We start from the raw sequence: 20,020 nt of genomic DNA, 5'->3' as shown, positions 1-20,020 counted from the left end.
GCACCACCTAACGTGCATTCTGCATGCCTATAATATGCTATATTTACTTGGCAGCAACAACATACAATACAACGCTATTGCAATTTTGTGTATAAGCAGAGGCCTGCACAGAGAATTTGGTGCTCAGAGGGGGAAAACTAGGGCACTTTTTGCAGCGTATGAAACTGCCAGCACGGCTGCCTCGTGAAAACAATGTGAATTAATAAAAGAAAGAAAAAACATTGCAGATGTATTATGTTAATACATATTTATTCAAATATTTGAAAAATAGCAACCTACTCCAAACTAGCAAGGGTCAACAAAACGAAGGGCGCAGTTATTATTATGTTTGGCATTTAGCAAATAAATGCCTGCTTTAAACATACATTTATGTTATAACAGTGCATCTGTGTGCCCTACAGTTTTCTTGGGGCTGATTCACTCCTACACAAACTCTGTGTCACTTCCTCCAGGTACCGTATTTTTCGGACCATAAGTCGCAGTTTTTTTTTCATAGTTTGGCTGGGGGTGTGACTTTTACTCTGGAGCGACTTACAGTGCCATCCATAATTATTGGCACCCCTGGTTAAGATGTGTTTTTTAGCGTCTTTTTTTTTTTTTAATTCAAATAATATGGGACCTTAATGGAAAAAAAGAGAAAAATCCAACCTTCAATACAAGTGCATTTATTCAGTGGGGAAAAGAATCCCACATAAAGAAATAATTATTTGACATCAAATAATGTGTGTCACAATTATTAGCACCCCTGGTGTTAATACTTTGTACAACCCCCTTTTGCCAACAAAACAAGGTCTGGGGACTGAGATGGCCATGGGAGGAGCTTGATTTTGTGTCTGGTGAACCATTTCTGTGTAGATTTGGCCATATGTTTAGGGTCATTGTCTTGCTGAAAGACCCAGTGGCGACCCATCTTCAGCTTTCGGGCAGAGGGCAACATATTTTGATTGACCCTAATATGTGTCACAGTTATCAACACCAGGAGTGCTAATAATTGTGACACACATTATTTGATGTCAAATAATTATTTCTTTATGTGGGATTTTTTCCCCACTGAAAAAAATGCACTTGTATTGAAGGTTGTATTTTTCTCTTTTTTTCCATTAAGGTCCCATATTATTTGAATTAAAAAAAAATATATATTAGAAGCTAAAAAAACATCTTAACCAGGGGTGCCAATAATTATGGAGGGCACTGTATGTGTGCAATTATTAACACATATCATTTCACATGTTGTTTTGGAGTGACACTGATGGTTTGGTAAACTTGTTAGCATATTCTTTATGCTATCGTTATCTGAATAACTCTTAAAAGCTACGTTACGTTAACATACCGGCCACATTCGGAGTTCGTTGTTAAGGCATCATGTAACATTATCATACTGTACACTTATTCAGCATGTTGTTCTCTATTGTATTTGTATTTTAAATTGCCTTTCAAGATGACATATCTGTTCTGTGTGTTGGATTTTATCAAGTAAATTTACCCCCAAAATGCGACTTATACTCCGGTGTGACTTATATATGTTTTTTTCCTCTTCGTTGGGCATTTTAAGTCTGGTGCGACTCATACTTAGGTGCGACCTATAGTCCAATAAATACGGTTATTTTCAAATATGGCTAGGGGATGACGTGGCTCAGTGGTACGGTAGTTGTCCCCCAACCCAGAGGTTGTGGGTTCGATTCTCTGCCCTGATGAACTCACCTATCCTTGAGCAAGATACTGAGTCACCAGTTGGTGGATGGCGATGAACTTTCAAGGTGGAAAAGCGCTAAACAAGCATAACATCATTTACCAAATATACAGCACAGGCCTAAAGTTTGGACACAGTTTCTCGTTCATCCATTTTCTTTATTGTCATGACTAGTTACACTGTAAATTCTCACCTAACATAAAACTCACATAAAACTATGAATGAACACACGTGGAATTATGCTAACATAATTTTTTTTTTTTTTTAAAGTGAAATAACTAAAAACTTTTAAAAAAGCTACCATTTGCTCTGATGACTTTTTGTACACTCTTACTATTCTCTTGATGAGCTTCAAGAGAGAGTCACCTAAACAGGTTTTTGACTTTGTGGAATTTATTGCTATATCGATGGGGGTCGGATCTTGATTTGTGTTGCATTGAAAGAGGTGTGTCCAAACTTTTGGCCTGTACTGTATATTTTTTTGTGTGCGTTTATCTGGATTCTCATTAGTTTTTGTGAAGTAGCAACATTTTGCCGAGGTAGCAGTACTAGTACTAAACATGCAAACACGTGACTAAATGTTGATAATGTAATGTCCATAACTAAGGGCAGCCCCTGTAAGAGATGTCTGGATGTGTGGTCTGTGGTGAGAGAGAACGTGTGGGCAGCTAGTGATAGCAGTCGCATTCAGCAGCAGTGGCCTGTACTACGAAGCCAGTTTTCTGGCTTATCAGGGTAACTTCGAGAGTAACTTTGCTTGCAGCCGAACTTCCCGGCTAACCTGGACTACGAGAGGTGGATATTTTGAAACCGGGAAAGTTGCCATGGCAGTACACGCCACATCTCAAACCTGGTCGTCTCAGAGTTCGATCTTGCTTAACCCCAGGTTTCTGTTTAACCATGCCCTATTTAAACAGCACTCCTCCACTGACATGTCCTCTTGACAAGACAGCATGCCTGGACGACCCATGTGACAGTGGCACGTGGATTGTGAGGGACTCTCTTTGGAGGGCACAGGTATTCAAAGACCGCCAGACTCCGCTGGCGTACCCGGACAATGTTCTCCATGAAAGATATAGATAGGTCCCTGGCAGGGAGGCGTCAGAAGGGAACAGGTGCAGTTCCAAGTCCTCCTTTAAAAGAAGTAAACAGATTCATAGCACCACACAACTTACTCGATTCAGACACGCTAGTTAAAAGTAAAGCCTGAATTATGCTCCTGCGTTGCGGTGACGGCGAAGTAACTACAGCGTCAATGAGCATTCGATAGTTCTGCAGTGAAGGGACACGTTGCTCTGTAATTCACCGCCAAGCCACTAGAGGGATGTGGCGTTATGTTTGTACGGTTTTGGGGCATGCTTGTTGATTTCCTGTAGTCTAGTTTAACGGCGAAAAAATAACAATGCAAGATCGAACGCTTGAATGTGGATCTTCAGCTCATCAACACTGAACAACAAATGTTGATCATACAAATGTTTAGGCGCAGGAGACGCAGAAGACGGAGGCGGTCTGTTGATGCCGTCACATTACGAATTCTAGCCTCAGGTGGAAGCCAGCAAGCTGTGGCAGCTAGCTTCAAACTGGCGTCGAGCAGTGCGTCCAGCGTTTTGTCCGAGGTCTGCAAAGCCCTTCAGCCCAATTTGTTTGCTGTGTCCTACAGCCAGCCAGTGATAAGCCGTAGCAGATTTCTAGTGGCTATGGAACTTCCCAAACTGTGTTGGAAGCCTTGATATTAATGTTATCATAAAAGCACCGAGGCACTCTCAATCAGTGGTTATGTATCATGTGTGAACTGTCTGTTGTTGAAAATAAAACATCAAAACAACTCTTTTGACACCAAACCTGTGCTTTATTCTTCATTTACTTGAAGTGTGACATGTAAATAAGTCACGGACTCACAGCAAACATATGTACACAATAAATGATGAAGTGCACCAACCAAAAATATGACATAAGAAGTGGTAAAAAGCTGGTAGTTTTTGCCCGCCTGTGTCACCGCTTCGTGTGGCCATTCGATTCCGAACACACACATACTTGTCTCGGTGGTTCTTCCATTTTTTTTTTAATTCAATTGCTGGCTGACCTCCAGCCCCTTATTTTCAGCAATCTCCTCCCACGAATTGCTTGCCATTTGGCAATCTTCATAATTTCTTGAGACATTGTAGAAGTTGTTGTACTTGCTCTTCGTTGATACTCTCGTCGGCTTGGTCCATTTTTGCGTGTAGAAAAATCATGTTTGACAAATGGCGGTGATTTCGCGCTAAACCGGAAACAACAGTCTGAGCGGACCAATCACAGTCCATTTCCGCCACGTCATATGCATTGATGTGGCGCTAGGTTATTAAATTCAATAGGAACACGTCAGGCTACGGCACAGGGTCATAAATTGGGTCTTCCTTGATGGCGCATGTCTGACGCGGAAGCATAACTCAGGCTTAAGAGTCACTATTCCTACAATATTCATACAGCCTACAGTAGCAGCGGTAAAGTGTTTTAACCTGCATGGGGGCGTCAGAGATGGCAGTTAAGGTGTCATCATCTCCTCCTGAAAAGACAAATAATTACAGGCTGCACCTACATACTTTATTAACAGCATCATTTAGAGGTTGTGCAATGTTATGAGTTTGAAATACCTGGGCCTGAGTTTCATTGTTCATACACTGTGGTGGAGTCGTGGTTGCCATGTGTCCATCCTCAACTGCATAAAAAGAACACATGCCATGTCACTGTTTTGAATAAAAACACAAGTCCTTTTACCATGAAACCTCAATGCCATATATTACCCCGCACATAGAGGGTGGACATTTCCACTGCGCCAGGGGAGGACTGCACCCCCTTCAAAATTGTCCTGCCACTGTTGTTGGCTAAAGCCAACTCTTCGGGCACAGTGAAGGACTCTGGTGCATTCCCTCTTCCCGTGCCCATCACTGCAACTTTCTTCTGGTTGGCTGTGAGAAAGACAAAAGCCTATTTTCATTCTCTCACTCTCTTCTCTGTCCCCTCCATCCCCACCACACACACTTACCATTTTGGATGATGTTCTTATATTTCATTTTGACCTGTTGCCAGTTGCGTTTTCTGCTGCTGTTGCCTCTGAAGATGTTCAAAGGACATACATACTCATACAGTCAAGGGAACTAAACATCCAATCATCCTGCTTCATGTGGTGATGAACTACGATAAATGATTTCTTACAGTTAACGTACCATATCTTATTTGTTATTCTTATTCGTCCTGACAGCAGGCTTTATTTCTTTTCACGGACATAAGTAAAACTGGCATATTGATGCATTCACAAATCACACGATCTGTAATTCGCTGCCAACAGACCAGTCCCGCTCTACTTGCTGAAGCGGTGTTGGATTTCGCGGTGAGTGTGGATTTAAATTCTTAACTCCGCATAATTATCGCACATTCCTCGTCTGAGAAATAAGGTGCCCGTGCCATCGTCAAAAGTTGTGCTTGACTCTGCTATCCGCCTCCTTTTATGTGAACGCGCAGGGACTCTGATTGGGTTAACCCAGGTTCAGCAAATAAACTTCATAATCAGCGTCGTAGCATCGATTAACCCCAAACTAGATGACCAGATTTTGTCAACCCCGGTTTTCCAGGTACCCTGGGTTACTTCTGGGTAAGTTTAACCCCGTACATAGTACAGGCCACGGGCCGCTGTATTATTGTTTTCATTGTTGTCAGGTTAAAGTAAGAGAAGCCACTCCTGACTCCTCTCCTCTCTTTCTTTTAATGCGTTAATAGAAAAAATATTGATTAGGTTTTCACTTCAATAGCTATTTGTTCTTGTGACCTTTTTACTCATAATCAGTGCAGGGTCGTAGTGCTTTCCTTGTTCTTTGTGGAACATTTCTTATTTTTATCATTCATACAACCACACATTTTACATTTATTACTATAAATATCAGCACAAATCGACTATAATCTGTCAATATACTTGATACAATTATACGAAATGGGTGCTAAAAGTGCATACGACAGGATATAAAAAGTCTAAAATAGCATTATTATGTGAATTAGAATCATATTTTGAGACGATTTGACTATATACAACAATTTGGCAAAATGCAGATGACGAGAAATTAGTCTTTTAATCCGCCGTTTAGACACGCCTATAGGGCTCTAGCGTCCTCAAAAGGTGGATGACGTCGGCAGGGTCGTGGTTTTATCTGATTTAGAATTCAGCCCATTGAGGGGGAATTATTCAGAACGAGGAAAATGCGACGAAGAGAGCTGAAAAATGTCATTGTTTCAGTCTCTCTACTCCAATATTTTTACAGGATATTCTTTTTATCCAAGTATTTTCCCCCAATTGCTAAATAAATGGTACGGTCATAACAAATAACAGCCTTGTGCTAAATGGAATATGAAATAATAAAAATGCATTTATTCTGTACGACATGGCAAAATTACTCCATAATGGTCAAAACTGTCAACTTGCACCTCTCAAACGATATTTTATGCCAACGTAGTTAGTCAGGCTTTTGTCATGTCCTTGCCCCGGCTGTGGAGAATGTAAACAAAGAAAGAGGTGTGACAGCTAGCTACAACATGCTAACCCGAACCGAGTGATGTCTCAAAGTCTTATTTTCGCTTTTCAAAGCAAAAAATCACACGAAACTAACTTGGATCATCTCACACAGCAGGGGGGTTGTCAATTGGCTTTGTTGAGCAGCAAACTGCCCCGCGGCAAGGAAGTTGCAGCTTGTTGGCCTGCTACGGACAGGAGAGCTCGCCGGGGAAGCAGATGGAGAGTACCGCCGGACAAACCGGCTGATGTCAGAGGAGCGCGTAGCTGCCACATGGTCAATACGAATATGGCGTAAAATAATGCTTTACTACACGGCGAAGACATAAACAGAGAGTGGCTTGCAATTATTTTGCAGCTAACGTAGCAGGATATGTCTGAGGAGAACTGTTCTACATGTCTGTCCATAATCAAAGGTAAGTAAATAGTCCTTTATTTAAAGAAAGTTTGTCGTGTTTACTTCGTGATCGCTGTATTCGTGGCCATTTTTAACAATTTCTGATCGGGTGGAAAATTTGACGGAACGCCGGGCACACGAAGAGGGCAATAAGCCGAGTATAGCGCTCTGCCGGCAGGGGCATGTGCGACAAGCCGCCGGTCGTCGGCCAAGTGGCATCCTCAATAGAAAAGGAGCATGTCAGCCACAAAATGCAAGCCACCTCCATATTAAAACGTGTGCCATCATTCCAGTATTTGACATCATACAAAACACGATGTTTACTCACTTCAGCGTAAGTCCAATGTTCCCACAGTAGTAGGGCTTGTTTTGGCCAATATCTGCAGTGAACAGGAACATTTAAAAAAAAAAAAGGCTCACATGCCTCTCCCTGGTCCAGCAACACGGATTGCTTACACACATCCAAGCGGTCCATTTCATTCAGGAGCATAAAACACTACGTGAAATTAGTGCTGTCAAATTTATCGCGTTAACGGGCAGTAATTAATTTTTCTAATTAATCACGTTAAAATATTTGATGCGTTTAACACATGCACAGAATGACCCGCTCATGCATTGCCTCAGATTACAATGACGCCGTTTTTGCAGATTGAGAGGTAAAAGGCAGAGAAATGCGAGTGGACACAGGCGTTCATTGGACCGCGCCTGTTATTGGCATAAGCTTTGGCAATTCTTGAACAACATACATAATTATTGTGGCAAGCAACATGGGGAAGAACGACAGGAGACGATCTTTTTCTTATCACGCTTAATTGAACACAACGCAGAACATATACCTTTTGCAGCCACCGCTGACAGTCATGGTTGCCCAACTTGCATTTGGGCGGAACAGTTATGTCGCTACAGTATCATTTAGGGAAAGCACAACAAAAATAATATTCCTATCTCTCAGAAAAATAATGTTCACAAAAAGAAAAGCCCTCAATGCAAAGAGAACTGGCATTCCCAATCAAAATAGCTATGCTAAATACACATACAACTTTGCCTTGGCTAGATCTCTAATTAATTAAAAGCTTGCCATTGAAACCTTGTGGTGTATTTCAATCACTACCATACGTAGTTAAAGACACTGTGGAAGAACGGCAGGGAGCCCATGTGACATCCCGCTCGGTGACATCAACAATGGCGAGCTATTACTTTAGTTTTTGATTGAAAATTTTATTAAAACGAAAACATTAAGAGGGGTTTTAATACAAAATTACTATAACTTGTACTCACATTTATCTTTTAAGAACTACAAGTCTTTCTATCCGTGGATCCCTTTAACAGAAAGAATGTTAATGTTAGTGCCATCTTGTGGATTTATTGTTATAATAAACAAATACAGTACATATGTACAGTATGTTGAAAGTTAAGCGTCCGTCTTGTGTCTTATCTTCCCATTCCAACAATAATTTACAGAAAAATATGGCATATTTAGAGATGGTTTGAATTGCGATTAATTCATTTTTAAGCTGTGATTAACTCGATTAAAAATTTTAATCGTTTGAAAGCCCTAGAAATATGAAATAAACATGCTTTTTGGTGTCATACGCACTTTAATTGCACAATAGTGCTTTTATTAGTCTGGAAGCAATTATTCATTTTTTATTGAGAAAAATACAAATACATTAAGGTCCCCAGGGGATTCTAATACACGTTTCCCGTGTGACAGTCGAGCGCTAAGAACACGGGGCTACGCCGTCATTTGGGAACATGACGTCATCGTTATAAATTCTTTCTATGAAGCGTCGCCTGTCTTTGTGAGGTAAAAGCTGAAATGGACACGCAACTGAAAAGAAAGTGCGGCTGGCATGACCACGGCATTAGAAGACCTCACTGCAGTCAAGAGAAGGTTCACTTCAAACAAACTCGCGCCGCCAAATGAGTTATGAGAGTACTTTTAGTTAGCGTCCTGGGCGGTCCAGAGTCCCGCAGAACTACTGGACCGGTTCTTGGATATCTGCATGTATTTTATTTAGGGACTGTTCCTAGGAAGGCATCGGTATAATTACAATATTACTGGTGCATTACCGTAATGCTGACAGTCTATGCTTTGAAAGAAAGAAAAAAAACTTGAGGCAGTGGGCTTGACTTTGTCTTCTCCGATTTTTCCGAAGGCTAAACAATGCTTCATCTGAAGGTAAGAGTCGTTATGTTGATAACAGGAAGTGTAGCATGTTTGTTCGTGCAAGTCATTAGATGTTTATGATTCGTATCTTGTGATGTTAACATTTTATGTGGTGGGGGAAGAAATGATTGAAACGGACATTCACAATTCTTTTTTTTCCCTGTTAAAAAACGACGAAACTGCAAGATTCACCAAACCAATGCGGTTTCTTGATCAAATGAATGGACATGTTTTACGTGGAGTTGCAAAATACATCCATTTGTAACGGCAACAATGAGTAGTTGAACAAATGACAAGACGTTGAATACTTTTTGATTACGGCCAAACATACGATAGAGTAGGTCTTTTAACACACACACATACACAAATCAAAAATTTAGTTTTTTCCCTCCTATATTTCCACCCCCCACCCCTCCCTATTTTTCAGTTTGTGTGGATTATGTGGCTAATGTGCGACACCAATTTGTGTCTGGGTTTTGTGTACAAGCGATTTAAACGCTCAGGGGCAGACGCCACCTACACGGAAAGAGCAGACCGTGAGTATATCTCGTTGGAACAGCACTTTCATTGTGATGTAACCATATAAGTTCCTCGGAGCTTGAAATCCTGAAGTAGCACATCAACTCGCCGTCATATCGACATTTACACAACATTTCTTCTTTTTTTTTTTTTTTTTTTTTTTGATATTTGGGTAAAAAAAAGACCCACTCACACACAAAAAAAATCCCTTAGGAATCTTTTTATCATGAAATTTCATGACTTGACTGAAAAGTGAATTGTTGCCTTCATGACATTTCTGAGCAGTATACTGTAAACGTTATATCCAGGGGTGCACATAATTTTTTTTGCCCAGGTTCTTAGAGGAGGACCTGGAGGTGTGACTTGGTCCTCATTGAGCTTGAGAGCCAACCTGCCTGATGCGATAAATTTATGACAAGCTTTACTTAGAGCCAATTAACTTTAATTAATTATATTAACAATTAATGCTTGATTAACATCAACTGGCACAACAAAATTGCCATTACTTTGAAATGTAAAGAAATAAAAAGCACCAATTCAAAATAAAGGGCATTATGCGGCTCCCACATTAACTCCAAGCCTTTTTAAAAGTGGGATGTCCTCCTCATAAAACCTTATTGAACGTGCATGTTTAGCTTTGTAAAATGCGAGCAAAAACACGTTTGTCAGTGCATGTCGCTGTTCATTACCTTTATTCCGCCACTTGTCCATAGGGCGAGCGGGGTCCTGTTTGACATTGATAGTTTGCTTAATTGCCAGATGCTCTGTTTTTTTCGTGCTTTTCAAAGTTTGGATGGCTGAAAATCTTTGACCCTACATAAAATGCGCTGCTCTTATCGGCGACATTGGGATTCTCACAGCACATTTTGTACCGCATTTCCGTGCGAGCATCATTTGCTTCTAGCCATGGTACCTCCTACTTTTCAGCAAAAGTCCTTTTTTTCGGTAGCTCCGGTGACGTCTCTGTCGTCTGTCTGTCTTTTGACGGGGTTGGGGGAACACGGAAGTAATTACTCAATGTGGCCTGCCTCTTTGACATCTTGAGAAGTTATTTTCTCGTGTCCGCCGCAAATACGGTGGTCAGCCATCGGTACGCAAAAGCGTATGGAAGTCGTTGAGGGCCAGCGCGTTTGTCTACGTCCGGTACGCATGCGCGCATGCGGACCGCTTATGTGCACCCCTGGTTATATCCAAACATGATTACAGTATCACTATTTCAGGGGTTGGACAAAATAATGGAAACACTTAACATTTTGGCATCATAGTCATTAAACATAATTGTTAAAGAATGGCATGAGGAACATTCTAATGAAGTCGAGCATCTCGTATGCCCGGCACAATCCCCAGACCTCAACATTATTGTGCATTTACTGTAGAGTGACCATATTTTCATTTCCAAAAAAGACGACACTTGGACCGGCCTCGAGATACTTCAATTTTACTTGACGTTCACTGAAAGATTCCTTATCCCTTTAATATGTTTAAAGTGTGCTTCCTCTGTCTGGACAGAAAAATTCTGTTGTATTTGTTTTTTTAAATGTATATACTGTATGTGTATACATATATATATATATATATATATATATACACACACATATATATATAATATACACATGCAGTATATACATACAGTATGTACATATATAATAGCCATATATATATTAAAAAAAAAACACACACATTCAAATTCGCAGAAGTTACCTAACAGGCTTTGTCATTCCTAAATACCTAAAACGCAAAAAAAAACCAAAACATTATATATATATATATATATATATATATATACATACAGTGGGGAGAACAAGTATTTGATACACTGCCAATGGGTTTTCCCATTGGTAGTGTATCAAATACTTGTTCTCCCCACTGTATATATGTACATAGGGTTAGGTTGAATTCAGAGCCCATAGGGTTAGGTTGAATTCAGAGCCATCATTCATTATACAGTGGGGAGAACGAGTATTTGATGGTATTTATTTGTATTTCACTGTACCTAACGGTTAATACCTGCTATGAAGTAGATAATGCCTTAACTTGCTGTAACTTAATGCCATAAATAAAAGATAAAAAAAATGGAAATTCAAAAACACAGCGCCAAATCAAAAAACAAAACAACAAATTGAAAAACAAGGGCAAATCAAAATAACAAAATGGCAATCTCAAAAACACAATAATGAATTAAACAAAACAGCAAATTCAAAACCACAATGGCTAAGGCTGCAACAACTAATTGCTTAAAATCGAATAATAAATTATTTGCCAACGGATTTCATTAATTTTTGCCAGCAGCTATGAGCAGTCCTGCTCAGGTCTTCATGTGTTACGCGCCAGTGATTAGAGCAAGCGAGAGAGTGAGTTCACTGCTACACTCAGGTTGGGTTGCTAATTCATTTTTATTATCATGTACCAAGAGTTAGATTGTTTTTCTGTTGTTAGATCCAGTGTGCCTTCGTCAAAGGTGAGTAAATGAAGCCAATTGTGTTGTTTGTCTTTTTTTGTTGATGAGATGTTACGACTGAGTATGGAGTACTAAACTAGTTAGCGATGATGCTAATCTGTGTTTTAAGTGTCTGTATTGTTTTGGAGAAGCCTATTAAGACTTGAGTTATTGCTAGATAGTAAAGTTGTCTTGTTTCGTTTTATGAAGAAGCCACATTCATTTACAGTGGTATGAAATTGTATGATAATCTTTTGGAATTACATTTCTGCATAAAATCACCATCAAATGTGATCTGATCTTTGTCAAAATTAGACAGATTAAAAAACAGTATCTGCTTTAACTAAAACCACCGAAACATATGTAGGTTTTCATATTTTAATGAGGATAGTATGCAAACAAGGACAGAAAGGGGGAAAAATAAGTAAGTGAACCATCACATTTAATATTTTGTGCCCCCCACCCCTTTGCCAGCAATAACTGTAGCCAGATGCTTCCTGTAGCTGCAGATCAGTCTGGCACATCGATCAGGGCTAATCTTGGCCCATTCTTCTCTATAAAACTGCTGTAGTTCAGTCAGATTCCTAGGATATCTAGCATGAATCGCTGTCTTTCAGTCATGGCACAGCATCTCAATGGTGTTCAAGTCTTGACTTGGACTTGGCCACTCCAGAACGTGTATTTTGTTCTTCTGAAACCATTCTGATGTTGATTTCCTTCTGTGTTTTGGATCATTGTCTTGTTGCAGCATTCATTCCCTTTTTAGCTTCAACTGTCTGACAGACAGCTTCAGGTTTTCCTGCAAAACATCCTCATAAACGTTTCAATTCATTCTTCCATTGATGATTGCAAGTTGTCCAGGCCCTGAGGTAGCAAAACAGCCCCAAATAATGATGCTCCCTCCACCATGCTTTACCGTAGGGATGAGGTGTTGATGTTGGTGAGATGTTCCATTTTGCCTCCGTACATTGTGTTGTGTGTTACTCCCAAACAATTCAAGTTTGGTTTCATCAGTCCACAAAATATTTAGCCAAAACTTCTGTGGAGTGTCCAAGTGCCTTTTTGCGAACGTTTAACGAGCAACAATGTTTTTTTTAGACAGCAGTGGTTTCCTCCGTGGAGTCCTCCCATGAAAGACCAAATGTGAAGTAAGGTTGGCCAACCATGTTTTTGAATAATATCAATGGCTAAACAATTATAAGCATATTTTCGTTATCTTATTTTAACGCAACCCTTCCAGATTCACTGTTTAACCCATAGCAATGCCCTTGACATTGAAAATAATTTTCTTCGACAATCTTCGGAAATCTTCGGAAATTACGTCACACAGAGAACTGCGAGGGAAGTCGGCCATAGAACAGTATTGTTACATTGCTTCTCGGTAAGATGCCACGGCAGTGTGTGGCGATGTATTGTTCTCAATCTAAAGATAAGTTGTATGAGTGGCCAAAGGATAGCAGGGCACGTAAATGGTTATCTTTCGTTCGCACGAACGAATGAATTTCACGCCATCATCGAGTAGTGTTCTCTGCTACAAACACTTTGAAGATGCCTGCTTCCTCAACCTGTCGCCTTATGATCAAGGATTTGCAAAAAAGTAAGTGTGATTTTTGGATGGATAACTGATGACTTTGTCAAAGCAGAGCTGTCAACTGTTGTGGAATGAACAGTAGAAGGTAGAGATGCCAGCCGGATGGTAACTCGACACAAAACCCCGATTGTGCTGCGGAACGAACAGCAGAAGCCAGCAACGCCAGCCGAAAGCTAACTCGTGGCAATCCCCGATCATAGTTGTATTGAGTTCATTTTGCCTACACTTATATATTCGTCAAAACTTTTCTTTTATCCCAGGCAATAGTAGGTGGTTTATTCACCTAACATGCCTCGGCGAACACCCCCGCCCCCGTCGGAGGGTCCGAAGGCGGAAGTGCTCACCGAAACACGTCAGGCAAACAAAAGCCATTCGTCGCTAGCCTCCACCGCCCACCCCACAACACGATCGGGGATCCGTCAAAACTTTTCTTTTATCCAAGGCAATAGTTGGTGGTTTATCTACCTGACATGCCTCGGCAAACACCCCTGCCGCCGTCAGAGGGTCCGAAGGCGGAGGTGCTCGCCGAAACATGCCAGGCAAACAAAAGCCAACGTCGCTAGCCTCCACCGCCCACTCCACAACACGATCGGGGATTCGTCAAAACGTTTCTTTTATCCCAGGCAATAGTAGGTGGTTAATTTACCTGACATGCTTCAAATCATAAAAACAATAACAGCCTATATCTTACCAATCTTGTAATCTCAATGGGTCTTGTCTCCTTTCCATGTCAGGTAGTCTGGGCGCATTGTTTGCACCCTGATTAGCGTCTGGCTAATACATGTAAGGTCCAACATAAAATTCCAACCTCCTCCTCTTCCTCCAACTCTTCAAAAACTTGGATCTCCTCACTTGCGCTCGATCTGTCACATATATCGCTGTTTGAATCATTGTTTGAAGGGCTTTGTAGGGTGGCCGTATGGAGCGCTGCCATCGCTGTTCTCGGTGTCACGTATCACTTCCGGGTTCGTCCCCTTTCAGGCTCAAACTTCGGAAACGCGATTATTTTGTCAAATATACAACATATAAATAATTTTTTTCATGCTTTATTTGTTGGACAATGTTTAATTACTTTTATTGTGACCCTATTTAGCATATTATGAAATTACTTCACATTTTGTCTTGAACACCGTTCTTGCCCATAGTTTTACATATAGTTGATGTGTGCACAGAGATATTGGGCTGTGCCAGTGATTTCTGTAAGTCTTTAGCAGACACTGTAGGGTTCTTTTTTACCTCTCTGAGTATTCTGTGTTGAACTCTTGGCGTCATCTTAGGTTGACTGCCACTCCTTGGGAGTGACGCAACAGTGCCAAACTCTCTCCATTTGTAGACAACTTCTCTGACTGTCGATTGATGAACATCCGAACTTTTAGAGATGGTTTTGTATCCTTTCCCAGCTTTATACACATCAACCATCCTTGATCACAGGTGTTCAGACAGCTCTTTTGACCGAGCCATGATGCACATCAGACAATGCTTCTCATTAAGACAACTCTTACCAGGTGTGTGTTTTATGGTGGGCAGGGCAGCTTTAAACCAATCATCAGCGATTGGGCACAAACCTGACTTAAATTGTTTGGTAAAAATTTATTTCAATTGCTCTTTAGGTCTTCTTAGGCAGAGGGTTCACTTACTTATTTCCCCCGTTCTGTCATTGTTTGCATACTATTCTCAATAAAATATGAACACGTATAAAAGTTTGGGTGGTTTTAGTTAAAACAGACAGTTTTTTCATCTGTTTGATTTTGACAAAGATCAGATCACATTTGATGGTGATTTTATTCAGAAATGTGAGAAATTACAAAAGGTTCAGATAGTTTTTCATACCACTACAACAGCTTAGACAAGGGGTGTCCAAACGTTTTGCAAAGGGGGCCAAATTTGGTGTGGTAAAAATGTGGTGGACCGACCCTGTCTGACGTCCTTTACGTAGAACAATATATTGAAGCAAATTTTAGCAAGCCATTCTGTGTGTCACATTTGCTTTATTTATTTTTTTTAATTAATAATTTAAAAAATCTCGCAACTAGCCTATGTGGCGTTCTCTTTCGTATCTCGGGCTCTAGCGAAATACTGCTGTTGTGAAATTAAACTAGCTTCAAGTTGCTTCAATTTCTCGCTGCGTATGTTCCCTATATTTTTGTCGCATATGTCAGCGTGTCTTGTTTGGTAATATCGCCTCACATAGAACTCTTAAAAAACAGCGAATGTCTCTTTGCAAACTAGAAACTGCAATTTCGGGAGAAATTACACACCTTGGTCTTTCCTCTGTGGAGATACAGATCTTAGCCCCACTCAGGTGTATCAATAGAATGGATGATAATGCCAGTCATTGGCAAAAAACAAAGTAAAAGCCGTTAGAAATGAATGGGAGAATTGGACGTCCATGGACGTCAATGGCGGCACCTTTCATAATTGTTAATGGAATCGGGGAAGTTTGGGGGACACGTCCTAATGATATCTAGTCATTTTCTGTTGATTTGGGGAAAAAAAAAAAAATTCCCATAGAAAATGAATGGGAAAATTTTTGGACGTCCATGGACGTCAATGGTATCAACTTACATAAGCGTCAATGGAATCCAAGTACATTGGCATCAATAAAATGAAAAAACATGAAGAAATGCCATTGGAAATGAATGGGAAGTTTGGACGTCCATGAACGTCAATGGCATCACCCTCCATAAGCGGCAATGCAATCGGGGACATTTGGGGGACACGTCCTAATGATATCTAGTCATTTTCTGTTGATTTGGGGAAAAAAAAAAAAATTCCCATAGAAAATGAATGGGAAAAATTTTGGACGTCCATGGACGTCAATGGTATCAACTTACATAAGCGTCAATGGAATCCAAGTACATTGGCATCAATAGAATGAACAAATATGAAGAAATGCCTTTGGAAATGATTGGGAAGTTTGGACGTCCATGGACGTCAATGGCATCACCCCCCATAAGCGGCAATGCAATCGGGGACATTTGGGGGACACGTCCTAATGATATCTAGTCATTTTCTGTTGATTTGGGGGAAAAAAAAAATTTCCCATTAAAAATGAATGGGTAAAATTTTGGACGTCCATGGACGTCAATGGCAGCACCCCCCATAAGCGTCAATGGAGTTGGGGACGTTTGGGGTATACGTCCTATTGATATCTGGTCATTTTCTGTTGATTTGGAGAAATGTAGTTTTTTCCCCATTGAAAATGAATGGGAAAAATTTTGGACGTCCATGGACGTCAATGGTATCAACTTACATAAGCGTCAATGGAATCCAAGTACATTGGCATCAATAGAATGAACAAACATGAAGAAATGCCATTGGAAATGAATGGGAAGTTTGGACGTCCATGGACGTCAATGGCATCACCCTCCATAAGCGCCAATCCAATCGGGGACATTTGGGGGACACGTCCTATTGATATCTGGTCATTTTTTGTTGATTTGGGGAAAAAAAAAAAAATCCCATTGAAAATGAATGGGAAAAATTTAGACGTCCATGGACGTCAATGGTATCAACTTACATAAGCGTCAATGGAATCCAAGTACATTGGCATCAATAGAATGAACAAACATGAAGAAATGCCATTGGAAATGAATGGGAAGTTTGGACGTCCATGAACGTCAATGGCATCACCCTCCATAAGCAGCAATGCAATCGGGGACATTTGGGGGACACGTCCTAATGATGTCTAGTCATTTTCTGTTGATTTGGGGAAAAAAAAAAAATTCCCATTGAAAATGAATGGGAAAAATTTTGGACGTCCATGGACGTCAATGGTATCAACTTACATAAGCGTCAATGGAATCCAAGTACATTGGCATCAATAGAATGAACAAACATGAAGAAATGGCATTGGGATTTAATGGGAAGTTTGGACGTCCATGAACGTCAATGGCATCACCCTCCATAAGCGGCAATGCAATCGGGGACATTTGGGGGACACGTCCTATTGATATCTAGTCATTTTCTGTTGATTTGGGGAAAAAAAAAAAATTCCCATTGAAAATGAATGGGAAAATTTTTGGACGTCCATGGACGTCAATGGCAGCACCCCCCATAAGCGTCAATGGAGTTGGGGACGTTTGGGGTATACGTCCTATTAATATCTGGTCATTTTCTGTTGATTTGGGGAAATTTAGTTTTTTCCCCATTGAAAATGAATGGGAAAATTTTTGGACGTCCATGGACGTCAATGGCAGCACCCCCTATAAGCGTCAATGGAGTTCGGAACGTTTGGGGGAGACGTACTATTGATAACTGGTCATTTTCTGATGATTTGGGGAAATTTAGTTTTTTCCCCATTGAAAATGAATGGGAAAAATTTTGGACGTCCATGGACGTCAATGGCAGCACCCCCCATAAGCGTCAATGGAGTTGGGGACGTTTGGGGTATACGTCCTATTAATATCTGGTCATTTTCTGTTGATTTGGGGAAATTTAGTTTTTTCCCCATTGAAAATGAATGGGAAAAATTTTGGACGTCCATGGCCGTCAATGGCATCGACATCCATATAGTCAAATGAATCCAAGTACATTGGCATCAGTAGATTCGACATGCATGGCCGTCAATGGCATCAATGCAATGTAAATTCCATTGGAAATCCCATTGGAAGTGAATGGGAACTTTTCCCATTCGAAATGAATGGGATAGTTTTTGGCAAATTTCCGAGGAAGCGTAATTTTTTTCCAAATTCTGTATACAACTTTTATGCCCCTCACCGTCCCGGAATTTTTGATGCCCAAATTATGTGATTTGGTCAAAAATTGTAGGACTAGATACATTTTGAAACTGCTTTTTTTTCACGGAAAATTGCCGTTTACGGACGAACGGAAAAATTTTCGGGGCCATTTGTAAAGTTTCCTGTGTCACGCGAAAATTCCGGTCGTGCCGATACTTGAACGGTGCCGATCGGTCTCACGGTTCGGGCTGTGAAGCGCGCGGTTTTTTTCCATTCAAAATGAATAGGAAAGTTTTTGGCAAATTTCCGGGGAACCGTAAATTTTTGCCAAATTCTGTATACAACTTTTATGCCCCTCACCGTCCCGGAATTTTTGATGCCCAAATTATGTGATTTGGTCAAAAATTGTAGGACTAGATACATTTTGAAACTTTTTTTATTTTTCGGAAAATTGCCGTTTACGGGCGAACGGAAAATTTTTCGTGGCGGTTTGAAAAATTCCCATCGTCACGCGAAAAATCCGGTCGTGCCAATACTTCAACGGTGCCGATCGGTGCTACGGTTTGGGCTGCGCGGCGCGCCGAAAAAAACGACTATAATAAGAAGAAGAAGAATAAAAATAAACTAGAAACTGCAATTTCGGGAGAAATTACACCTTGGTCTTTCCTCTGTGGAGATACAAATCTTAGCCCCACTCAGGTCTATCAATAGAATGGACCATAATGCCAGTCAATGGCACTAAACAAAGTAAAAGCCATTAGAAAAGATTGGGAGAATTGGACGTCCATGTCCGTTAATGGCAGCACCCTCCATAAGCGTCAATGTAATTGGGGAAGTTTGGGGGACACGTCCTATTGATATGTAGTCATTTTCTTTTGATTTTGGGAAAAAAAAAAAAATCCCATTGAAAATGAATGGGAAAAAATTTGGACGTCCATAGACGTCAATGGCAGCACCCCCCATAAGCGTCAATGGAAGCAGGGAAGTTTGGGGGACATGTCCTATTGATATCTGGTCATTTTCTGTTGATTTGGTGAAATTTTGTTTTTTCCCCATTGAAAATGAATGGGAAAATTTTTGGACGTCCATGGCCGTCAATGGCATCGACATCCATATAGTCAATAGGATCCAAGTACATTGGCATCAGTAGATTCGACATGCATGGCCGTCAATGGCATCAATGCAATGTAAATTCCATTGAAAGTGAATGGGAACTTTTCCCATTAGAAATGAATGGGAGAGTTTTTGGCAAATTTCTGGGGAACCGTAAGTTTTTTCCAAATTCTGTATACAACTTTTATGCCCCTCACCGTCCCGGAATTTTTGATACCCAAATTATGTGATTTGGTCAAAAATTGTAGGACTAGATACATTTTTAAACTTTTTTTTTTTTTCGGAAAATTGCCGTTTACGGGCGAACGGAAAATTTTTCGTGGCGTTTTGAAAAATTCCCATCGTCACGCGAAAATTCCGGTCATGCCGATACTTGAACGGTGCCGATCGGGGCTACGGTTTAGGCTGTGCGTTGGCTCAAAAAAACGCGGAGAATAAGATGAATAAATAATAATAATAATAATAATAAGTACAATAAAGTTGTAGAATATCATTACCTTGTTCTTTCCTTTGGAAAGACCAAGGTAATAAAAAGTACAATAAAGTTGTACAACAACATAACCTTGTTCTTTCCCTTGGAAAGACCAAGGTAATGAGGCAAACACAGTTGTTGCGTATTTTAGTGAAAAAATAGTCAAATTTTCACCAATCCTTGAAGCGTCTGCCATCGCAGTCAACTTTCTTTTTTTTGTTGATTGTCGCCATTTTAGAAAATTGCAACTAAAGATTTACATGGGGTAATGTTGTTACCTTGGTCTTTCCTATGGAAAGAACAAGGTATTGTTATTCTGCAACTTTATTCGCCTTATTATTACCTGGGTCTTTCCTATGGAAAGTCCAGGTAGTGCTGTTCTGCAACTTTATTCGTCTTATTATTATTATTA

At 40.3% G+C, this 20,020-nt stretch overlaps 1 protein-coding gene across 4 annotated transcripts in view; it reads left to right on the top strand.

The window, feature by feature from the left end:
• Positions 1–8,449: 8,449 nt before the first annotated feature.
• Positions 8,450–20,020, top strand: part of LOC130914298 (ectonucleotide pyrophosphatase/phosphodiesterase family member 2) — a 221,653-nt gene continuing 210,082 nt past the window's right edge. For 3 of the 4 annotated variants that reach the window (XM_057833355.1, XM_057833353.1, XM_057833352.1), the window contains exons 1-4: positions 8,450–8,809; positions 9,225–9,333; positions 11,606–11,667; positions 11,753–11,774. In XM_057833355.1, coding sequence (XP_057689338.1) covers positions 8,795–8,809; positions 9,225–9,333; positions 11,606–11,667; positions 11,753–11,774 — 208 coding nt within the window. In that variant the 5' untranslated portion in view covers positions 8,450–8,794. The remainder of the gene's footprint in view (positions 8,810–9,224; positions 9,334–11,605; positions 11,668–11,752; positions 11,775–20,020) is intronic. The other variant, XM_057833354.1, reaches the window with a different exon arrangement.

The sequence above is a fragment of the Corythoichthys intestinalis genome, chromosome 4, assembly GCF_030265065.1.
Source record: "Corythoichthys intestinalis isolate RoL2023-P3 chromosome 4, ASM3026506v1, whole genome shotgun sequence".
In the NCBI taxonomy this organism is placed as follows: Eukaryota; Metazoa; Chordata; class Actinopteri; order Syngnathiformes; family Syngnathidae; genus Corythoichthys; species Corythoichthys intestinalis.
The sequence above is the reverse complement of the archived record's forward strand: the minus strand, read 5'-3'. Positions and strand labels throughout refer to the sequence as shown.